Source organism: Halichoerus grypus, chromosome 13, assembly GCF_964656455.1.
Source record: "Halichoerus grypus chromosome 13, mHalGry1.hap1.1, whole genome shotgun sequence".
Taxonomy (NCBI): domain Eukaryota; kingdom Metazoa; phylum Chordata; class Mammalia; order Carnivora; family Phocidae; genus Halichoerus; species Halichoerus grypus.
In genome coordinates this window covers 24,642,557-24,661,588 of record NC_135724.1, presented here as the reverse complement: position 1 = coordinate 24,661,588, position 19,032 = coordinate 24,642,557, and the positions used below count along the sequence as shown (strand labels likewise).

The window sequence follows — 19,032 nt, the reverse complement described above, 5'->3', positions numbered from 1 at the left end:
CTAGATGTCAGCAGCAACCTCTTCCCCAGTTGCAGCAACCCCCCCAAAACCCCAACCAAACCAACCAAAAAAACCCCACAAAACAACGAAAAGACAAAACCTTATTCCAGACATTGCCAAATGTCCCCTAGGGACAAAATTCCCCACACTGAGAGCCGCTGCTCTAAGGAGGTTGAACTGTAACCTGTGACAAAGGGAAGCACAGAGTAATACTACCAGATATGAAATGGAAGCAGCAGTGCCGAGGCCTACCGTGGCAGGACAAGTAAGGAGGCAACGGATCAGGCCGGCTAATGCTACAGCACGGGTGAAGATGGTGGACATGCGAACCAAGGCAGGAGTAGTGGAGACAGAACACGGGGCATGAATGAATGCGAGTTTCAATGGCAGAGTTAGACAAAACTTTTCGAGGGCACAACTGGATATAGCATTTAAAGGAAAGGGAGAAATGATGGTGAATTACTGGTAGGGTTCTGGCTTGGTAATTTAGGTGGCTGGGTGAGGGCTATTACACTATTACCCAGGACAGGGAATTTATTTATTTATTTATTTTTAAAGATTTTATTTATTTATTTGAAAGAGACAGACGCAGTGAGAGAGGGAACACAAGCAGGGGGAGTGGGAGAGGGAGAAGCAGGCTTCCCGCTGAGCAGGGAGCCCGATGTGGGACTCGATCCCAGGACCCTGGGATCATGACCTGAGCCGAAGGCAGACGCTTAACGACTGAGCCACCCAGGCGCCCCAGGACAGGGAATTTAAAAGGAAGAGTAGGTTTTTGTTTTTGTTTTTGTTTTAAAGATTTTATTTATTTATTTGACGAGAGAGACACAGCGAGAGAGGGAACACAAGCAGGGGGAGTGGGAGAGGGAGAAGCAGGCTTCCCGCGGAGCAGGGAGCCCGATGCGGGGCTCGATCCCAGGACCCCGGGATCATGACCTGAGCTGAAGGCAGACGCTTAACCACCTGAGCCACCCAGGCACCCCAGGAAGAGCAGGTCTGAAAATGAGTTGTTTTATACTTAATCACAGTTTGAGGTAAGTGTGGGCTATCCAGGTAGTGAGGTTAGTAGAGTTAGTGTTCAGCCAGTCAACACGTACATAGAGTGCACATTACGTGCCAGGCCCTTTACAAATATTAACTCACTTAACCCTCACCACATCCACTGAGAGAACAACTACTGTCCCCTCATCTTACCACAGGGACGCAGCTGCATAGAGAAGTTAAGTAACGTCTCCAAGGTTCCACGGTTGGTAAGTTTTGGAGGTGGGATCCCCAACTCAGAGTCTGTGCTCTTAACCATCAAACTGTTCTGCCTGCCTCAGGAAAAAGGGGGACATCAGGACTGTGAATGTAAATCTGAATGGTTTTCTGTACACAAGTGCATGGTAGGTGAAGTCACAGGCATATATGTGAACTCCTAGGGAAAATGAGCAAAGACAGAAGGAAAAACCCAAGGTAGCATGAAATCCTGAAGGAAAGTTATGTGTTAAGCCAAAGGTGAAGGCGAATTGGGAGGAAAGAGCCAGTCGGGGAGATGGGAGGGGCAGTAGAGAAAGTACTAAGGGCAAAGAAGTAAGTAATGATGTCTTTGTAACCCCTGACAATCCCTTGCATATACTCTTTACAAATATTTTTAATTAAGTATAATCCCAAATAATGATATCAAATATCCATACTTATAGATATTCAAAAGACTTTATAGTTAAACAAAACTCAAATCATATATGCTTATGAGATTTTTCTAGAATACCAAGAGTTTATAGAAGATACATGGTCATTGAATATGAAACAATAGCATAGACACCATATGAAATCATTCCTTACATTTATGTCCAGCTAAGGCGGCTTGTAGAAGCTTTATTCACACCCTACTTCACAGCAATGTAACATGTTACTCTAGTTTGCATTTTGTTGAAGATCACAGGAAATACTGGCTCTTCTCGGTTTTGCAACTGACAGATACGGAACTGTGCGGTCTCTTCCTAAAGCAGGATTTAGAAAATGTGTATATGAAACTGATTACTTCTCACTTGAAGGAGTTACTGGAGCATCTGGTGAATCTTGAGCTGTACTGCTATAATAAATCTGTGTATCTAAACAGTTTTTGTTAGGCATTCCTTATCATACTTTACAATCCTAAACCCTAGACACAAACATTTAGTAGAAAATGAGTTTCCTCAAGATAAAAAAAAAAAATTGGCCCCCATTTCCAATTCAAAGCAAGCATTTTCTACAGGGATAAATCTTGATTTCCAGGTCCGAACTCAAAGTGTTTTCCAACCTTTAGCGTGCATACAAATCATCTGAGGGTCTTGTTAAGATGAAGACTCTGATTCAGCAGGTCTAAAGCTGGGCTGACACTCGCGTTTCTAACAGGGGCTCTCTCCTCTCTTGGACGGTGAAGATGTCCCGGTCCACACGGGCTGCTCAGATGCGGCCCCTGAACCAGGAGCGCTGGCAGCACTCAGAAACTTGTCAGAACTGCCCGGCCCTCCGGGTGACAAACGAAGCATACTAACATCATCTGCTGAGACTGATGAAGCCAGAAACTTACTTTCAACTGTTTCTTTTAAAATCCATTTACAACTCATTCATACACAGTTTCCTTTCTGTTACTGAAGATCAGACCTTCTTTTCTCTCAACTCCTTCCATTATTCTAAACTGTGCATCTAATAGTTAAGCACCTTCCACAAGGTGGCCCCAGCTTTCCTCCCAAGCTTTCTCCTCTAATCCCTATACAGGTCCACAACATGCCAGTTGAATGGGACTGGTTATTTTCTAAATAGAATGCCCTTTATCACACTCCCTCCCATTCTGTTTTGTTGTGGTTGGTGCTTTTCCTCATCAGGCCAATCTTGAGGGTCATCTCTCTCTACTCACTTGGCCTGACTTCTCAGGAAGAGGTGATCTCACCGTTCTCTGAACCAACACTCATCCTCACCTGAGGAATTTTCCTCTCACTTTAGTACTTACTACACTCTGCTGTGTACACGTATGCTCTTGTCTTATCTCAGCTACTGAAGTAGAAGCTACTTGAGGTAGGAATTTTTACAACTAATCTGGATATACCTTGCAGTGAGCAACACGGTTCTTCACTAATACAATGCTAAATAAAACTCCATTAACATCAAGTAAAGCGGTATTCCTTATTGATGATAAACTTGACCTAAATATTCCTAAATCACAACTCTAAATTCTGTTTCTTATTTGTCCAAATACAATTGGTTTTCTGCTTTACTCATCACAGATAGAAAATTGGGCACAGTGCTTTGCTTTTCAACTCTTATACTTAGAAAATTCTTATTTAATCTTGCTTGACACATGTTATCAGAACTTAAATTGTAAACCAGTAATTTGCCAATTTCATACTGAACAGGCCAAATGTTGGTGTATCCGTTGAGGAAAATGAATCCTGTACTGAAACCTTCATCAAGCCATTATGAAGCTCCACATACACCCAAAAATAGACTGCAAAATAGCACAGTATCATTAAATCTCTCTCATTAAATCTCTGAACTACAGCATAGTAACAAAAATTAATATTTAGAAAATAAAGACTCTTCAGAACACCGGGAAGAATCGGAGTTATGAGGAGATACTATGTGTGCTTTAAGTCATCATGTTAGTGTTGGTACAAAGTTAGTCAAATAGACAATCACTCGAGTACAAACCCAAAAAGTAATCCAATATAGTATTAAGACCAGACCTAAATAAAACAGTGATTCGCTGGAAATAGCCTCTGCTAAATTCTGAGGATAAATATAGAGACCAAGAACATAAGTTAATGCTGAGTAACTGTTAAAGATGAGGCCAGGTCAATAAGCATCTCTAACCAACGGATGGAAAGTGAGATCAAGAGTTTAAAAGTGACGTGGACTTGCGATCAGCTCCAATGACTGCAACACAAGACCTAATCATCAGAACTGCAGTGCTCCAAAAACAAGACCCAAAAGAAACAATCTGACTTCACTGACTTATAAATGTTCTACTTGAGAGCCACTACGACAATCTACCTAAAGACCAAAAAGTACCCACACGTTAAAAACAAAAAAAAACAAAAAAAAACCCCTGCAAACAATATTCCTTCATCATTTGTTAATAGGTTTCCTACCCTTAAAGAGCATATCTTTGGCAAAGGGTGGAGAAGGGACAGGAAGGAGCTTCTGGTGATGTTGTGGCAGGCAGAGTAATGGTTACCCCCAAAATATCCACCTCCCAACCCCCCAAACCTGTGGATGCTTTATATCGCAAAAGGGACCCTGCGGTTTGATTCAGCCATGGACCCTGAGATGGGGAGACGAGCCTGGGTTACCCGGAGAGGGCCAAGGCAATCACAAGGATCCTCAACGTGGAAGAGGGAACCAGATGAGGAGGTCAGAGGGATGAGATGTGAGGAGGACTCAGCAGCTCACTGCTGCTGGCTCTGCCAGCAGAGGAAGGGGCTGAGAGCCAAGGAAGGCTGAAGCTTCTAGCAGCTGGAAAAGGCAAGGAAAAGGTTCTCCTCTAGAGCCTCCAGAAAGGAATGCAGCCCTATGGCACCTGGATTGTAGTCTGTGTGGAACTTTTAATCTACAGACTGTATAATAAATTTGGGTTGTTTTAAGACACTAATTTGTAGTAATTTGTTACGACAGTAATAGGAAAGTAATTAATAGTAAACTGCTATGAAAAGAAGTCTCTAAAACAAACACAGCTACCCTCTCTTAAAAGTGTAATGTGATGCTCTGCAAATACGTGAAGATTTAGTTTGCGTTACTAAGAAATATACCTGCTCCTCTGTAAAATGCTAACACACAAAGCCTAAAATTAGATTTTACGAAAAGATGGAAAAGTAAATCCAATTAACTTTGATCAAGAAGTTGGATTAGAAAACAAAGCAGGACAAGGTATTTTTAACTAAATAAGAAGGTGATAAATATTAAGCAGGAAAATTTGATATTCTTTGTGCATAACATTAAAAAGGGACCACCACAGTACCCGTGCCACTGGGTCAGCCAAAAGGCAAAAATGTGGTATTTCTCTTAAAGCTCCTATTTACCTGATGATCCTCTGGGCAGCATACTGATGGAGAGAACGGAACTGTGCCGACATGTTTGCTAAAGCAGCCAGACAGTTGGTGTGAAGGTACTTGTCCTGTAAGGTAACAGAAGGGTGAAAACAGACCAAGTCTTCTCTACATATGAAGCAAGGTTAACTGGAAGCAAATGTAAGCTCAACTGTCACTGATTTTTAGAAAGTTCAGGTCCACGATCCCTTTTCTCTAATTCGAAAATCCTGAAAATTCTGTTTTTTTACCACATATTTGGAAGTTACATCTGGTGCAAAAGATTATGCTGCTATTTGTGGTCTTCATTATCCCTATCCTGGTGGATATCGGAAGTATTTCACTGCAGAAATATTAATGTTAAATTACAGTGTGCTGCTCCAGAACCTCACGGTTCCACAGACTGTAGCATATATACCACAATCATCTTTCCAAAATCAACAAAGTCTCCATTCTTAAGCATGTCTGACTCCTAGAGCTTCAGATAAAAGCTAAAAGATTGTGCACATGTATCCACATTAGCCTCACTGAGGGAAATAACTGAAAACAGTGAAGTAAACTTGACCACTTCTCTGAGCTATGAATTCTGTATATTGCTTCTCTATTGAGCGGAACTGAAATTTGCTCCCAGATACTGCAAATACAATCCAGCTAAAATTTTCCTTTTACTCTTTAAAGTATTCGTTCTACTTTTCTTTTCCATTTGAATTCGTATTTCCTTGTGCTCATATCTTCACACACTTCGTTGTTGCTGCTTTTAGTGGGCAAATCAGTTTTACTGATCTAGCAAAGACAGACATCTTTTATCTAAATATGCCCCACTGCCCATTTTGTTTCATGTAAAATATCTTTAATCCACACTATCTATTAAATATTAAGAAACAGACACTATACACATTACTTTAGTATCACATATTTCAGTGACTATATGCACATCTGATATATTTTCTTTTACCGTATTACATGAACATGTTAATACTCTAAATATTGAGATTGCTTTAAACTACAGGCCTGATTGTACTATATGCATAAAGATAAAAAAAAAATAGCTATGGAATACTTACTCTTGTCCTCGTCATGTTGTACTGAATGGTTCTTATTACAACCAGTATCAGAAGACTCCCCAGTGAAATTTCAGTTAAAACCCGCTCTGAATACCAAGTAATATTTTTTAATATCTGTAATGGGGAAGAAAAATTTAAGTAAATATGACTGCTTTAGGGAAAAAAGGATTATCCATGTCTTCAATCTCTGATAAGCCACGGCTTTGCTCTGAAGGTGAGTTAAACAGTATAAAAGTGAATTGTGAGACTCTGAAGATAGCAAAACAGGTGCTAAGGTGTTCACTTCTTTTTCCTCCTTCCTTCTAACTAGAAAAGAAAAGAGATCTGGAAAACATTAGTACACAAAAAGGAGATGTATTTGAAAGACGGACAGCACAAAGGCAAGACAAAAAAATAGGAGAAAGTGAAAACAGGAAAACTGAGGAGTCTCTTGAAAAGTAGAGCTGTCCCAAGAACCACAGAAAACCTTCATACTTGTGTTCAGGAAAAGATAAGAACACAAATAAGTCAAGATCCAGAAGATCCGCACCACATTCTGTTCTGGCTACTGACAGCAGGGAGCTCTGGTGCTCACCTCCAGGCCGCAGTAAGCAAGATCTCTTTTCTAGCTTAAGCTGGTGCAGTTCCACAGTAGATATGTAACATGGACATCAGAGAGAGACAAAAACTGGACAGTGCAGATTTGTGATTTGAAAAACTAAATTGAAAAGTTCTCTCAGACAATAGCAATAAATAGGCAAAAGGACAAAGTATGAGAGAAAAGCAGAGACCTAATGTCTACTTGATAAAAGTTCCAGAAAGTATAGACTAGAAGGAAAACAGAAAAATTAGTAATAGGAGAAAGTTTTGTTGAGGAGAAGAAAAACTTTCAACATTCTGAGGAGAAATAATGAAAAAAAGTAAAATTTATTCTGGTAAGACTTCTGAATTTACAGTATACAATAAAATCTTATTGACTCCCAGATAGAAGAAACAGGTTATCACCAAAAGAGAGACAAACAAACATTAGATTTCTCATCCCAAACACTACACATCTGCGTAACAAAAGAACAATGTCCATACACTTCTGAGGAATGGATTATGATTCTAGAATTCTATACCTAGAGAAACTACCACACAAGTATACAAACAAAGACTTGGAAGTATGCCAAGAATCAACATGAACTGCTCATGCACCACTTCTGGGGGAAAAACAAACCACCACACATGTAAGTACTTAGCTGCCCATCCTCTCCACTGCGACAACAGTAAATGACAGATCAAGGAGTTCAAGAGAAGGAGAATAAGGACGACCAAACAAAACCCAAAAGCAACAACAGAACACAATCATAATCCATGAAATCAGAAAAATAAAATTAAGTCTAAATAATATGGTTGTATCTCAGTTCTTCTAAAAAATCATTAAAATAGATATTTCTCTGGTAAATCTGCCCACCAAAAAAGTCCAAATAATATGAGGAATGAGAAAGGGGGTATGGAAACAGACCAGAAGAATAAAAAAAGTAAAGATGCAAGTGCACACGAGTGCCCCCACGATAGATTTTCACTCAGTTCCACTCTCTGGCAAGAGTCCCATGTCACCTAGTACCCCCCCATTACAAATAACCCAACTCTGATCTGTTCTGCAGTCTCCGCTCATGCCAGAGGCTGGCATACTGCAAACACCCACTACATGGTAGCTGAATATTGTTTGTGAGGTAAAAAATGTAAACGTATAAGCATTCCCCCGTATTCATGACTAAGGATGGCTGTCATCAAGTAGAAGAGAGAACCTACGTGTAAAACATATAACAGTTGAAAATATTCAAAATAAGGAGTTTTGCCAGTTGAACCTTTATAAAGAAGTGAAGTGATCAGTCCCGCTAACTTACTCTCTAAGGCACCAATTCTCAAAATGTGGTCCTGGGACCCTGTAGGGGTCCCACAGACACTTGTGGAGAATTCTCAAGGCCAAAACTATTTTCCATGATAATACCAAAACATTAGTTTCCACTCTCATTCTCTCATGAGTATATAGTTGAGTTTTTCAGGTGCTACATAACATAGCTGATAGTGTAACAATTTTAATACAGAAGCAGACATGAGAATCTATCAGTCTTCTGTTAAGGCAATTCGTTAAAGAGATTTACAAAAATGTAAATGCCATTCTTCTTGCTAAATTTTTGTTTGGACAAAAAGTTATTTTTTATAAAAATATATTATTGATGCTAACATGTATTGGGTTTATTATAATAACTATTATTTCTAAATGACCTGATTATTTTTTAAATATCTCAATTTTAATTTCGAATATGGTAAATGTACAGAACTAAAACCCACAGGAAAAAAACGATTTGGTGTCCTCAATTATTTTTAAGTGTAAAGACCAAAAAGTTTTAAAACCAATGCTCTTAAGTCTCCAAGTAAATACTAACACAGGATACTCATTAGGCACTTTACTAGTGAGAGAAGTCTCTGTCTTTTTAAAAGGTCACACATTTGAGTATAGTTGTTTCTCCTCTCTCAGCTCCTTTATTTAGAAATAAATTATCATAAGCCATCCTTATTTGAAACAGAGATCATTAGTTCTTAACATCTGCTTGTGTGTGTCAATTATATACCTGGATGGAAGAAATGTTTTGAATTAAAGTAGTCTTATTCATTTAACATTCAACAAATATTTAAATGGTATCCACATAGTAAACTTACATTGTTACTACAAAAATTAGAAATCCAATTTAGTCTTTACATAAAACTTTCTTTTCTTCCTGTGAAAAATGTATCCTTGTTTAGAAACTCTGGTTGTGTTTAAGAAAAATTATAAATAACTAGTTATAAAGCTCTCACAGCTTCCCATGGGATATCAATGCATAATGGGCAACATACAGAAAATTTTTCTTGGTAACTTAGCTGTAGCCACTGACCTATTCAGAACCTATTTAACTGGCTCTTACAAAAACAATTCCCCGTATTTAATATTCAGACATACAGTTTAATAGTCATAGACTGGTATCCTGATTATACAATTTCATGGTCAACTAACTCAAAGAATATGTAGAAGGAAACCCCTTAAGGATCTGAAAATGTCTTCCTTCTCAAAAAGGATATGAGAATTACTTGTTCTAGGTCTTTTCCTGAACTTTTGCCCCCCATATAGATTTGGTTTTATTGAATGTATCTCTTCCAAATGTTTATATGTTAGAGTACAGTAACATACTGTGTAACATCAACTCTTTAAAAAATCAAGTATGCATAGAAAGGCAAAGCATAATTAACCTCCATACTCCCACAACTGACATTAACTGTTAATATTTCATTTTTTTAAAGATTATAAATCCCATTTTATTCCCCCAAAGAGGGGGTACACTATCAACCACTATCTTGAGTTTAGTATGTACCTTTCCAGTCCCTTTCAAATGCTTTATATGTACACACACTCCCTCCAAAACCTAGGATTCCTTTGTGTATTTGCTAGTTTATAAAAACAATACCATGGCGTCTTGGGTTGAATAGTGTCCCCCAAAATTCATGTCATCCAAAACCTGTGAATGTGACCTTACTTGAAAACAGGGTCTTCATAAATATATAACCAAGATGAGGTCACAGTAGGTTACCATGGACCGTAAATCCACTATGACTGGTGCCCCTAGAAGAGGAGGTGAGACCCAGAACAGGCACCCACATGACAGAAGGCCACGACACAACAAACACATAGAAGCTGCAAGCCAAGGACACCAAGGACTGGCCGCCAGAAACTAAGAGGCAAGAGCTCTCTCCTAGGTCTTTCAGAGAGAGCATGGCCCTGATGACACCCTGCTTTTGAACTCCCAATCGCCAGAACTGTGACAACTAATTTCTGTTGTTTTTAGCCATCCAGTTTGCAGTAATTAGTTATGGCAGCTCTCGGACACTAGTACACATAGGTATTTGCGTCTTATTTTTTTTCACTCAATATGTTCTTGTAACCTCCCATGTTGATGCATATATGAAAATTAGTATTTACCACATATGTCAAATTCTGAGAGTACTAATCATTTCTTAAAATGAATACTTCTATGGTAATTAATAAATAGCTGTTGCCCCAAGCCACTCCCCAAGGACCTCCTGGGAGTTCATCAAGTAACGTACAGCACACAATGAAGGACCATGGTTGATGCCATTCTTACTGGCTGATTTTGGTACTATACTAGTTAAATATCTGAATATCACCTCTACTTCATTCCATCTAAGCACTGAATAGTACTGTACCAATAGGCCACATTTTCTTGGGTCCACTCTTCTATTAATGGAAATTGGGGTTATTTCCAGTTTTTCCCCTAGTAAAAACAATGTTACAATGTAGATTCTTACCCTTACTATCTAAAATCTCACTATAGGATACTCAGAAACCAGGGACTCCTTACTCTCCATATTTTCATACTCTGAACGTTAATTATCTAAATTCAGTCAGGAATCATATAAATTTTAAAAAGAAAAACCATCTGTAAAACACCCGTTTTAAGCCACCCATTTCTCAGTACTTAATGACTTCATAAGCAAGTCTCCAAGAGTTTGCGAAGAAGCAAAATTGCAAAGTCACTGAATAGCTCTTTTTTATAAAATAACTGTAGGTTTGGGTCACTATTAACTAAAAAGCACAGAGCAGCAGTGTTCATCACAGTAGCATGAGTCACAAGCAGGTATTTAACTTAAAATTACATTTTAATAAAATTAAAAATTCAATTCCTCAGTCACACCAGCCACATTACAAGTGCTACCTTCTCAGACAGCAGTTGGAGATTTCTGTCATCACAGAAATTTCACAGAAGTTAAAGAGCCTGGTATAAAGAACACCACTGTATCTATCACTGTTTTCTCAAATGTTAATATTTTGCTTCTGACGTCCTGAAGCCCCCTAGCCACTCCTCACTCATCCTATTCTCTAACCTCTGGCAGCCTGAATTTGATACTTCATTACCATGCAGATTTTTGAGATTTATTATTATCAATACATGCAGCTCTGTTTCATTCATTCTAGCTGTTCTACAGTATTTCATTTATGTTATCAGCTGTTCGCAATTTTTGAACACTACAAACAATGCTACAATGAACATTCTTTCAAATGAGCTCTTGTGAATCTCTGAAAAAGTTTGTCTTAGGACACAACCAGGAAATGGAATTGCTGGGAGGTAGAGTATTTACTTCTGCAGGTTATTTGAGGAATGTAAAAGGCCAGATTCCTTTCAAAAGCGGTTCTGCTCATTTATATAGTATATGAGAGTCCTCTTTCTCTAGATCCTTACCAATTCTTAACAGAGCTGGTAATTTCTGCCAAACTGATGAGTACAAAATATTTCAGTTATTTTAATTAGCATGATCCTGACAAATCATCAGGTTGAACATCCTTTAAAAATGTTTGCTGGTCATTCAGGTTTTATATTCTGTTTTTCTATTACTTTGCCCATTTTTCTATTGAATACTTTGGTTTTTCTGATTATGCTAATCTATCTTCCTGTCTATGGCTTGTTTCCACCTTTTTTTTTTTTTTTTTAAGATTTATTTATTTGACAGAGAGATAGAGAGCACAAGTAGGCAGAGTGGCAGGCAGAGGGGGAGGGAGAAGCAGGCTCTCTGCTGAGCAGGGAGCCTGATGCGGGGCTTGATCCCAGGATCCCGGGATCATGACCTGAGCCAAAGGCAGCCACTTAACCGACTGAGCCACCCAGGCGCCCGTTTTCACCTTTATTAACCATGAAAGTTTTTCATTTTAATGTTGTCAAATTTATTAGTGTTTTTATTCATGGTTTATACATTTTATGCTATGCTTAAATCCCTATCTTGAGTTCATAAAAATATTATCCTTTAATTTCTCTTTGGAGATTTTAAAGTTCAGCTTTTTATATCTAGGCCTTATTAACACAAGAGGAATTTGTCTTTGTATGTGGGGCAAAATCACCTAATTTTACTTTTCCTATTAGATAAGCCAAGCTCTCAATCTCAGCACAATTTACCTACTACTTCTGTCATACATTTGTGTTGCCATACGTGAGTTTGTAATTTCTGGACTCTCCAAAGTCTTTTTGTATTTATCTATTTTTTATTCCACTGTTAATGAAACACACTTAATTACTAATGTTTTATAACTAGTCTTATCTGATAGAATAACTCCACACTGCTTTTCTTCAATAACTTTCTAGGCAAAATGTTCTTCCATATGATTTCAGGGACTGCAGGTGACACTTGAGCAATGCAGAGGTTAGGGGTACCCAACCCCCCGCACAGCCAAAAATCCATCCAAAAGTCAAACTTTTGACTCCTGAAAAATTTACTTAGTGATAAGCCTACTAAGGAAGAGAAGATACATCGACAGTACTATATTTATTGAAAACATCCATGTATCAGTACACCCACACGGTTCAAACCTATGTTGCTCAAAGGTCAACTGCAGTTGATCAAGTCTCACAAAAACCTTGAGATTTTGATCAGGATTGCATTCAACATAATGATTAATTTGAAAGCAAAATTAACAACTCTGTCACTGAGTCTTCCTATCTGTGAACATGTATCTCTCTCCATTTATTAAGTCATATTTAATATCTTTCATTTAGGTAATTTTTGCCATAAAAAATGTTGCACTTCCTCTGTTACACTGACTCCCAAGTTCACTGCAGTTTTATTGCCATTATCAATAGTATCTCTAGATCACATTTTTGAAGATTTATTTATTTATTTTAAGAAAGAGCGGGGGTTGGGGGGGGGCATAGAGGGAGGGAATCTCAAGCAGACTCTCTGCTGAGCATGGAGCCTGATGCAGGGCTCATTCTCATGACCCTGAGATTGCAACCTGAGCTGAAATCAAGAGTTGGACACTTAACTGACTGAGCCACCCAGGTGCCTCTCTAGATCACATTTTTGAAGTGCTTTGTTACTGGTGTGTAGAAATTGTATTTGTTTTGTATATGGATCTCGGATTCAGAAGATTTGCTCAACTTTCCTAACAGTTCTAGTATTAGTATCTTGAATTTCCTATGTAGTTAATCACAACACCTGTAAATACGGACATTTAGATTTCCTCTCTTTTCAAGTTAAATGACCCTGTTTAGAGTTCTGATACAATGCTGAAGAGGAGTGGTAATACAGAACATCCTCTTTGCTCTGACTTTCAAGAAAATATTTCTAAAATTCTCCAAATGAGTATAATGCTTTTAACTATAGGTTTTTGTAGATACACTCTGTTAAGACAAGGAATTTCTTTTCTACCCTTATTTTATTGAGAACTCTGTTTTATCATGAATTGGTGTTGAATTTTATCAAATCCTTTTTCGGTATCTATTGAGATGATTGTATGGGTTTTCTCTCTTAAATTAGTAAGTTACATTGAGAGATTTTCTAATATTAAACTACCCTTGCATTCCTGGAATATTGTTATTGACATAGATATATTCTTTTTGCTACCTTGCTTTATTCCATTGTATGATATTAGATTTATAAGCTTTATGATTACATTTATGCCACTTATTAAATTGTTGTCTCTCAACTCAAGATCCACCTTTATCAAATTCTCCTTTATCAAATTTTGATAAATTTGGTATCAGGATTATGCTGGCCTCATAAAATGAGTTGGAAAGATTTCCCTTTTTTCTACTCTCTAGATGAGCTTGTATACGACTGGTGTTATTTCTTCCTTCAGTTTTCGGAAGAATTCTTAGGTAAAATCAGCTGGGCCAACAATTTTCATTTAGGATGATTTTATATTACAAAGTCAGTTCCTTTAAAAGAAACAGGACTATTTTGATTTTTTTTCTATTGTGAGCTTTGGTTAAGTTTTTTTCTGGGAGTGAAGGAAATTTGTCCATTTCACTCAACACTTAAATTTTATAACATAAAATTACTCATAGTATCCTCTGAACATTTTTTAATATCTGTAGGATCTGTCCTGATCTCCTATACATTCTCAGTAATAGACATTTGTAACTCTTTCTCTTCTTGATCATCTTTCTGGGGGTTTATCAATCTTATGAATTTTCATATATTTTGCTTATAGTAACAAAGTAGAAAGATTTAAAATCAAAGATCTAAGCTTCCACCTAAAAAAAATCTCGAAAAAAAAAGAGCAAGTTAAAACTTCAAGTAAGAAGAAAGGAAATAAAAAGTAGGAATTAATAAAATAGAAGAAAACAGAAAAAATGTCAATGGAATCCAAAGTTGGTCCTTTGAGGGGTGCCTGGGTGGCTCAGTTGGTTAAGCACCTGACTCTTGGTTTTTGCTCAGGTCATGATCTCAGCGTCCTGGGATCAAGCCTTGCATCAGGCTCCCTGCTCAGCAGGGGGTCTGTTTGTCTCCCTCTCTCTCTGCCCCTCCTCCCACTTGTGTGTTCACTCTCTCTCTAAAATAAATAAATAAATCTTCAAAAAAAAAAAAGTTGGTCCTTTCAAAAGAGGAAGGAAGGAAGGAAGGAAGGAAGGAAGGGAGGAAGGGAGGAAGGGAGGGAGGGAGGGAGGGAGGAAGGGAGGGAGGGAGGGAGGGAGGGAGGGGAGGGAGAACAACCCTCTTGCCAGAGGTAGAATAAGACAGAAATGATACATATTCCAACATTAAGAATAAGAGCAATAACATCTCTATGGCTAGTGCAGATATAAAAAGGTTAAGAGGAAAAAAACAGTAATAAGACAAAAACAATAATAAGTAAAAAAAAAAAAATTATGGACAACTTTACAGGAATAAATTCAATACTTTAGAAGAAATGTACCAATTCCTTGAAAGACACAAACTATCAAAGCTCAAAACTTAACCAAATATGGGGCGCCTGGGTGGCTCAGTCGTTAAGCGGCTGCCTTCGGCTCAGGTCATGATCCCAGAGTCCTGGGATCGAGCCCCACATCGGGCTCCCTGCTCAGCGGGAAGCCTGCTTCTCCCTCTCCCACTCCCCCTGCTTGTGTTCCCGCTCTCCCTGTCTCTGTCGAATAAATAAAATCTTAAAAAAAAAAAACAAAACAAACTTAACCAAATATATATAAAAAGAGAATATATCATGGCTAAGTGCAATTTATCCCAGGAATGTAAGGTTTATTCAATATTCAAAACTTGAACAGTAATGCACTACATTAACAGACTGGGAAAAAAATCCATGTGATTCAGCATATATAAAGAAGCCTTACAACTCAGTAATAAAAGAAAAACCCAATTTTTAAAAAATATTTTATTTATTTACTTGACAGGGACAGAGAGAGAGAGGGAACACAAGCAGGGGGAGTGGGAGAGGGAGAAGCAGACTCCCCGCTGAGCAGGAAGGCAGATGCGGGACGTGGGGCTCCATCCCAGGACCCTGGGATCATGACCTGAGCCAAAGGCAGACGCTTAACGACTGAGCCACCCAGGCACCCCAAAAACCCAGTTTTTTAAAAAGAAAGTATGGCTATACAAAGTCAACACAGGGACATCCCTGTGGTGATGGAAATGTCTTGTATCTTGACTATGTCAATGCCAATGTCTTGGTTGTGATACTGTATTACTGTTTTGCAATTACAGTTGTCACTAAGGGGAACTAGGTAAAGGGTACATGAATTCTATTTTTCTTAAAACTACAATTAACTTGGGGCACCTGGGTGGCTCAGTCGTTAGGCGTCTGCCTTCGGCTCGGGTCGTGATCCCAGGGTCCTGGGATCGAGCCCCGCATCGGGCTCCCTGCTCGACGGGAAGCCTGCTTCTCCCTCTCCCTCTCCCCCTGCTTCTGTTCCCTCTCTCACTGTGTCTCTCTCTGTCAAATAAATAAATAAAATCTTTAAAAAAAAAAAAAACTACAATTAACTTGGGGCACCTGGGTGGCTCAGTCGGTTAAGAGTCTGCCTTCGGCTCAGGTCATGATCCCCGGGTCCTGGGATGGAGCCCCACGTCCCGCATCCGCCTTCCTGCTCAGCGGGGAGTCTGCTTCTCCCTTTGCCCCTACACACCGCTTGTGCGCACTCTCTCTCTCAAGTAAATAAAAAAAAATCTTTAAAAAAAATTAAAATGAACTTTTTAAAGTATAATTTTTTAAAATAGGGAAAATTTGGAAAGATACTTCACAAAAGACAATATATAAGCACATGAAAAGTACATGAAAAAATGCTGATCATCACTGGGTATGAGGAAATGCAACTTCAAGCCAAAATGAGATACCAGAATCTATTTCATGGACAATTAGATCCACAGCTAATAATTCCATGTAGAGAACTTTGGTAGAAACATTTACTTACTCATTTTTACTATTACATATGGAAAGGAAAAGAATAAAAATAAACAAAGGTCAACAAGAAAGTCAAATTCTAGAGGGAAAAAAAAGATTTAAATACCTGAATTTGAAACGTCATCTGGAATATCCTGAAGTCCTTATGGAACTGAGCCTGAATATGAACAAACCTAATGCCTTCCCTATCTTACCATCACCATTTTGGCAGTCAGTAAAGTTTACAGTCAGTAAAGTTTAATTTTAAATTAAGTCAGTAAAGTTTAATTTTAATGCAAACTCCTATGCTAACTTTAATTACCAAATATAATACTTTTTCGTAAAGTATAGAAAGCAATATAATAAAAAAGTGTAGCCATCCTTGAATTTTGTCAAATCTTAACATATTTTGTCATATTTGCTTCAAAGTTCTTTTTGGTGACTTCTTGTTTTATTTTGTTTTCCATGCTGTTGAAGCAAATACAACATTACAGACATAGGTAAAGACCCGCCGTGTACCCTTCCCCATTTTCATTCCCCTTTCTTAGTCTCCAGATGTTGGCCTCTGCATGCTCTAAACAATTTCAATATTACCAACAGTGATGTTGGATGACCATTAATAAGAATGTACTCTCTGTGCAAAAGTACAAGTCTTCCTATACAACCTTGGAGTGGAACTGCGAACTTATGGTGAGACACAACTTCAGTTTTATTACTGTCTCTTCAAGCTAAACACACACCTGCCCTTGACCCTGCAATTCTACCTTAGGTGTACACTCAAGAGAATGAGTGCCTATGTCCACCGACGTACAAGTGTAAAAATGAGCACAGCAGTCTTATCAAACATAGTCCCAAACTGGGAAAAAAAAGCAAGTATCTACCACCAAGACAATGGATAAATATACTGTGGCATATTCATACAGTGGAATAGCACCGAGCAATACAAAAGAACCAACCAATGATGCAATAACACAGGTAAATCTCAACAACACTATGATGAGTGAAAGTCAGAATAGTGGTTCACTGATTGGCTGTGGGGTACTGGCCAGGAAAAGGCATTTCTGTTATGTTTGGGAAATGTTCAGTAACTTGATTTGGGTGGTAATAACACAGGTAGAGACCTACATAAAAACTCCTAAATTGTACCTTCAAAATTTGTGCACATTTTATACTTCAATTTAAATGTTTTTAAAAATTATATTGGTTTTTGTTTCTTATTAAAGATAAATGCTATAAAAATGAGAAAATCAGTACTAATATTTTCTCTCTGGTGGTACTTTGCTAAACACAAGAATCAGGAAATTTGTATGTTTTATCTCCTTTCTACCGTGTCAAGGTTCACTAAATCTTAGTTGAAATGATGGTCACACCATGTAAGAGACAAAAAAAGTTTTAATGGAACATCATCAGAGAAGAGTAAACATGCCACAAAAACCCTATTGAAGACAAGAAAAAAAAAGTTTGTATCCTGTGAAGAGTGAAAGCCCTAGCCCCTTCCTCCACTAGACACCCCTCAGCAGGAACACTGGAAGAGCCCCCTGTGAGAAACTGATCAGCCCAAAAGAAAAGGCCTACAGAGAGCAGAGTGCCCAGAGAAAGAGACCATGTAGAGCAAGTTAAAATCAAGTAAGTCCTGCTCACACACAGAACTTACAATCAACTTTTTAGTGCCTTACCTCTAAATAAACATTGATCACCAAACATTTGAGTTAAGCCTCCAACATGGCCGAAGACAGAAGCCAAAGAAGAAAATGAAACTAAGAAGATATGCAATGTATTTTAATATATTTAGAGGGAATTCTCAGTTCTGTTGAAGTATGGGAGCTGAATTAGTGACTGGTACATGAATAAAAAAACTGGGCAATCGTGTGCTACAGAAAAACCAAAACACGAACAAGAAAGGAAGTGCAATTATCATACATTACATAGCTGAGCTAAGAATACTAGTTAATCATAATCATGAAAAAGCTGAGTTCTCAAGCTGAAAATGGTAATAAAATGGAAGGAGGGGAAAAGTCTACGTGTGGAAAGGGGGCTGGGAACCCAAGGAAACAGGAATTGATGTGCAGGAAGGAGAGTTAATTATGACTTATTTTCCATTTCAGGAAGAGAACAGTTAATATCTAAATCTGGAAAATCAAGAAATAACAAAACAAGCATGTTATTTAGAAACATGGACAGAGTTAAGAGCATTGGTCTTTGGGGAGTGGGAATCAGGTGCAGGATAGACATGGGATGTACTGTGGTGCATTAAAACCTAGTACTTCTATAAAAGTTTTAAAACAATGTGTACATGTGTTGGGGCGCCTGGCTGGCTCAGTCAGTGGAGCATGTGACTCCTGATCTCAGGGTTGTAAGTTTGAGCCCCACATTGGGTGTAGAGATTACTTAAATATAAAATCTTTAAAAACACCCAGAAACAAAACTACATACATGTGTTACTTTGACATAAAGAAAATACAAAGAGGAAGATAAAAATCAGCGTGGGGTTGGAACTCACCCACAAGACTAAAATTGAAAGAGTTAAATTATGTTACATCGTTTTCAAAAACATAAAACAATTTCTCAGGCTTCTTCTCTTTATTCCCTATTCCTTCACTTACTCTGTATACAATAGGCAAACTTGTTGGACAATTTCTGCCACAACTAAAAAGGGGAAATGAAACAGAGAGGAAAAATGAACTCAGTGGCAGCAAAAACATTTGCCTCAATTACTGAAGAAAACATTTTGACAGTTTTTAACAGTGATTAATAGTCATTC

At 38.1% G+C, this 19,032-nt stretch overlaps 1 protein-coding gene across 2 annotated transcripts in view; it reads right to left on the bottom strand.

The window, feature by feature from the left end:
• DYM (dymeclin) overlaps positions 1-19,032 on the bottom strand; it is a 340,668-nt gene that overhangs the window by 185,133 nt on the left and 136,503 nt on the right. For both annotated transcript variants that reach the window (XM_036078200.2, XM_036078201.2), the window contains exons 12-13: positions 6,110-6,223; positions 5,040-5,134 (exon numbers count right to left, since the gene is read on the bottom strand). In XM_036078200.2, the coding sequence (XP_035934093.1) occupies positions 5,040-5,134; positions 6,110-6,223 (209 nt within the window). The remainder of the gene's footprint in view (positions 1-5,039; positions 5,135-6,109; positions 6,224-19,032) is intronic.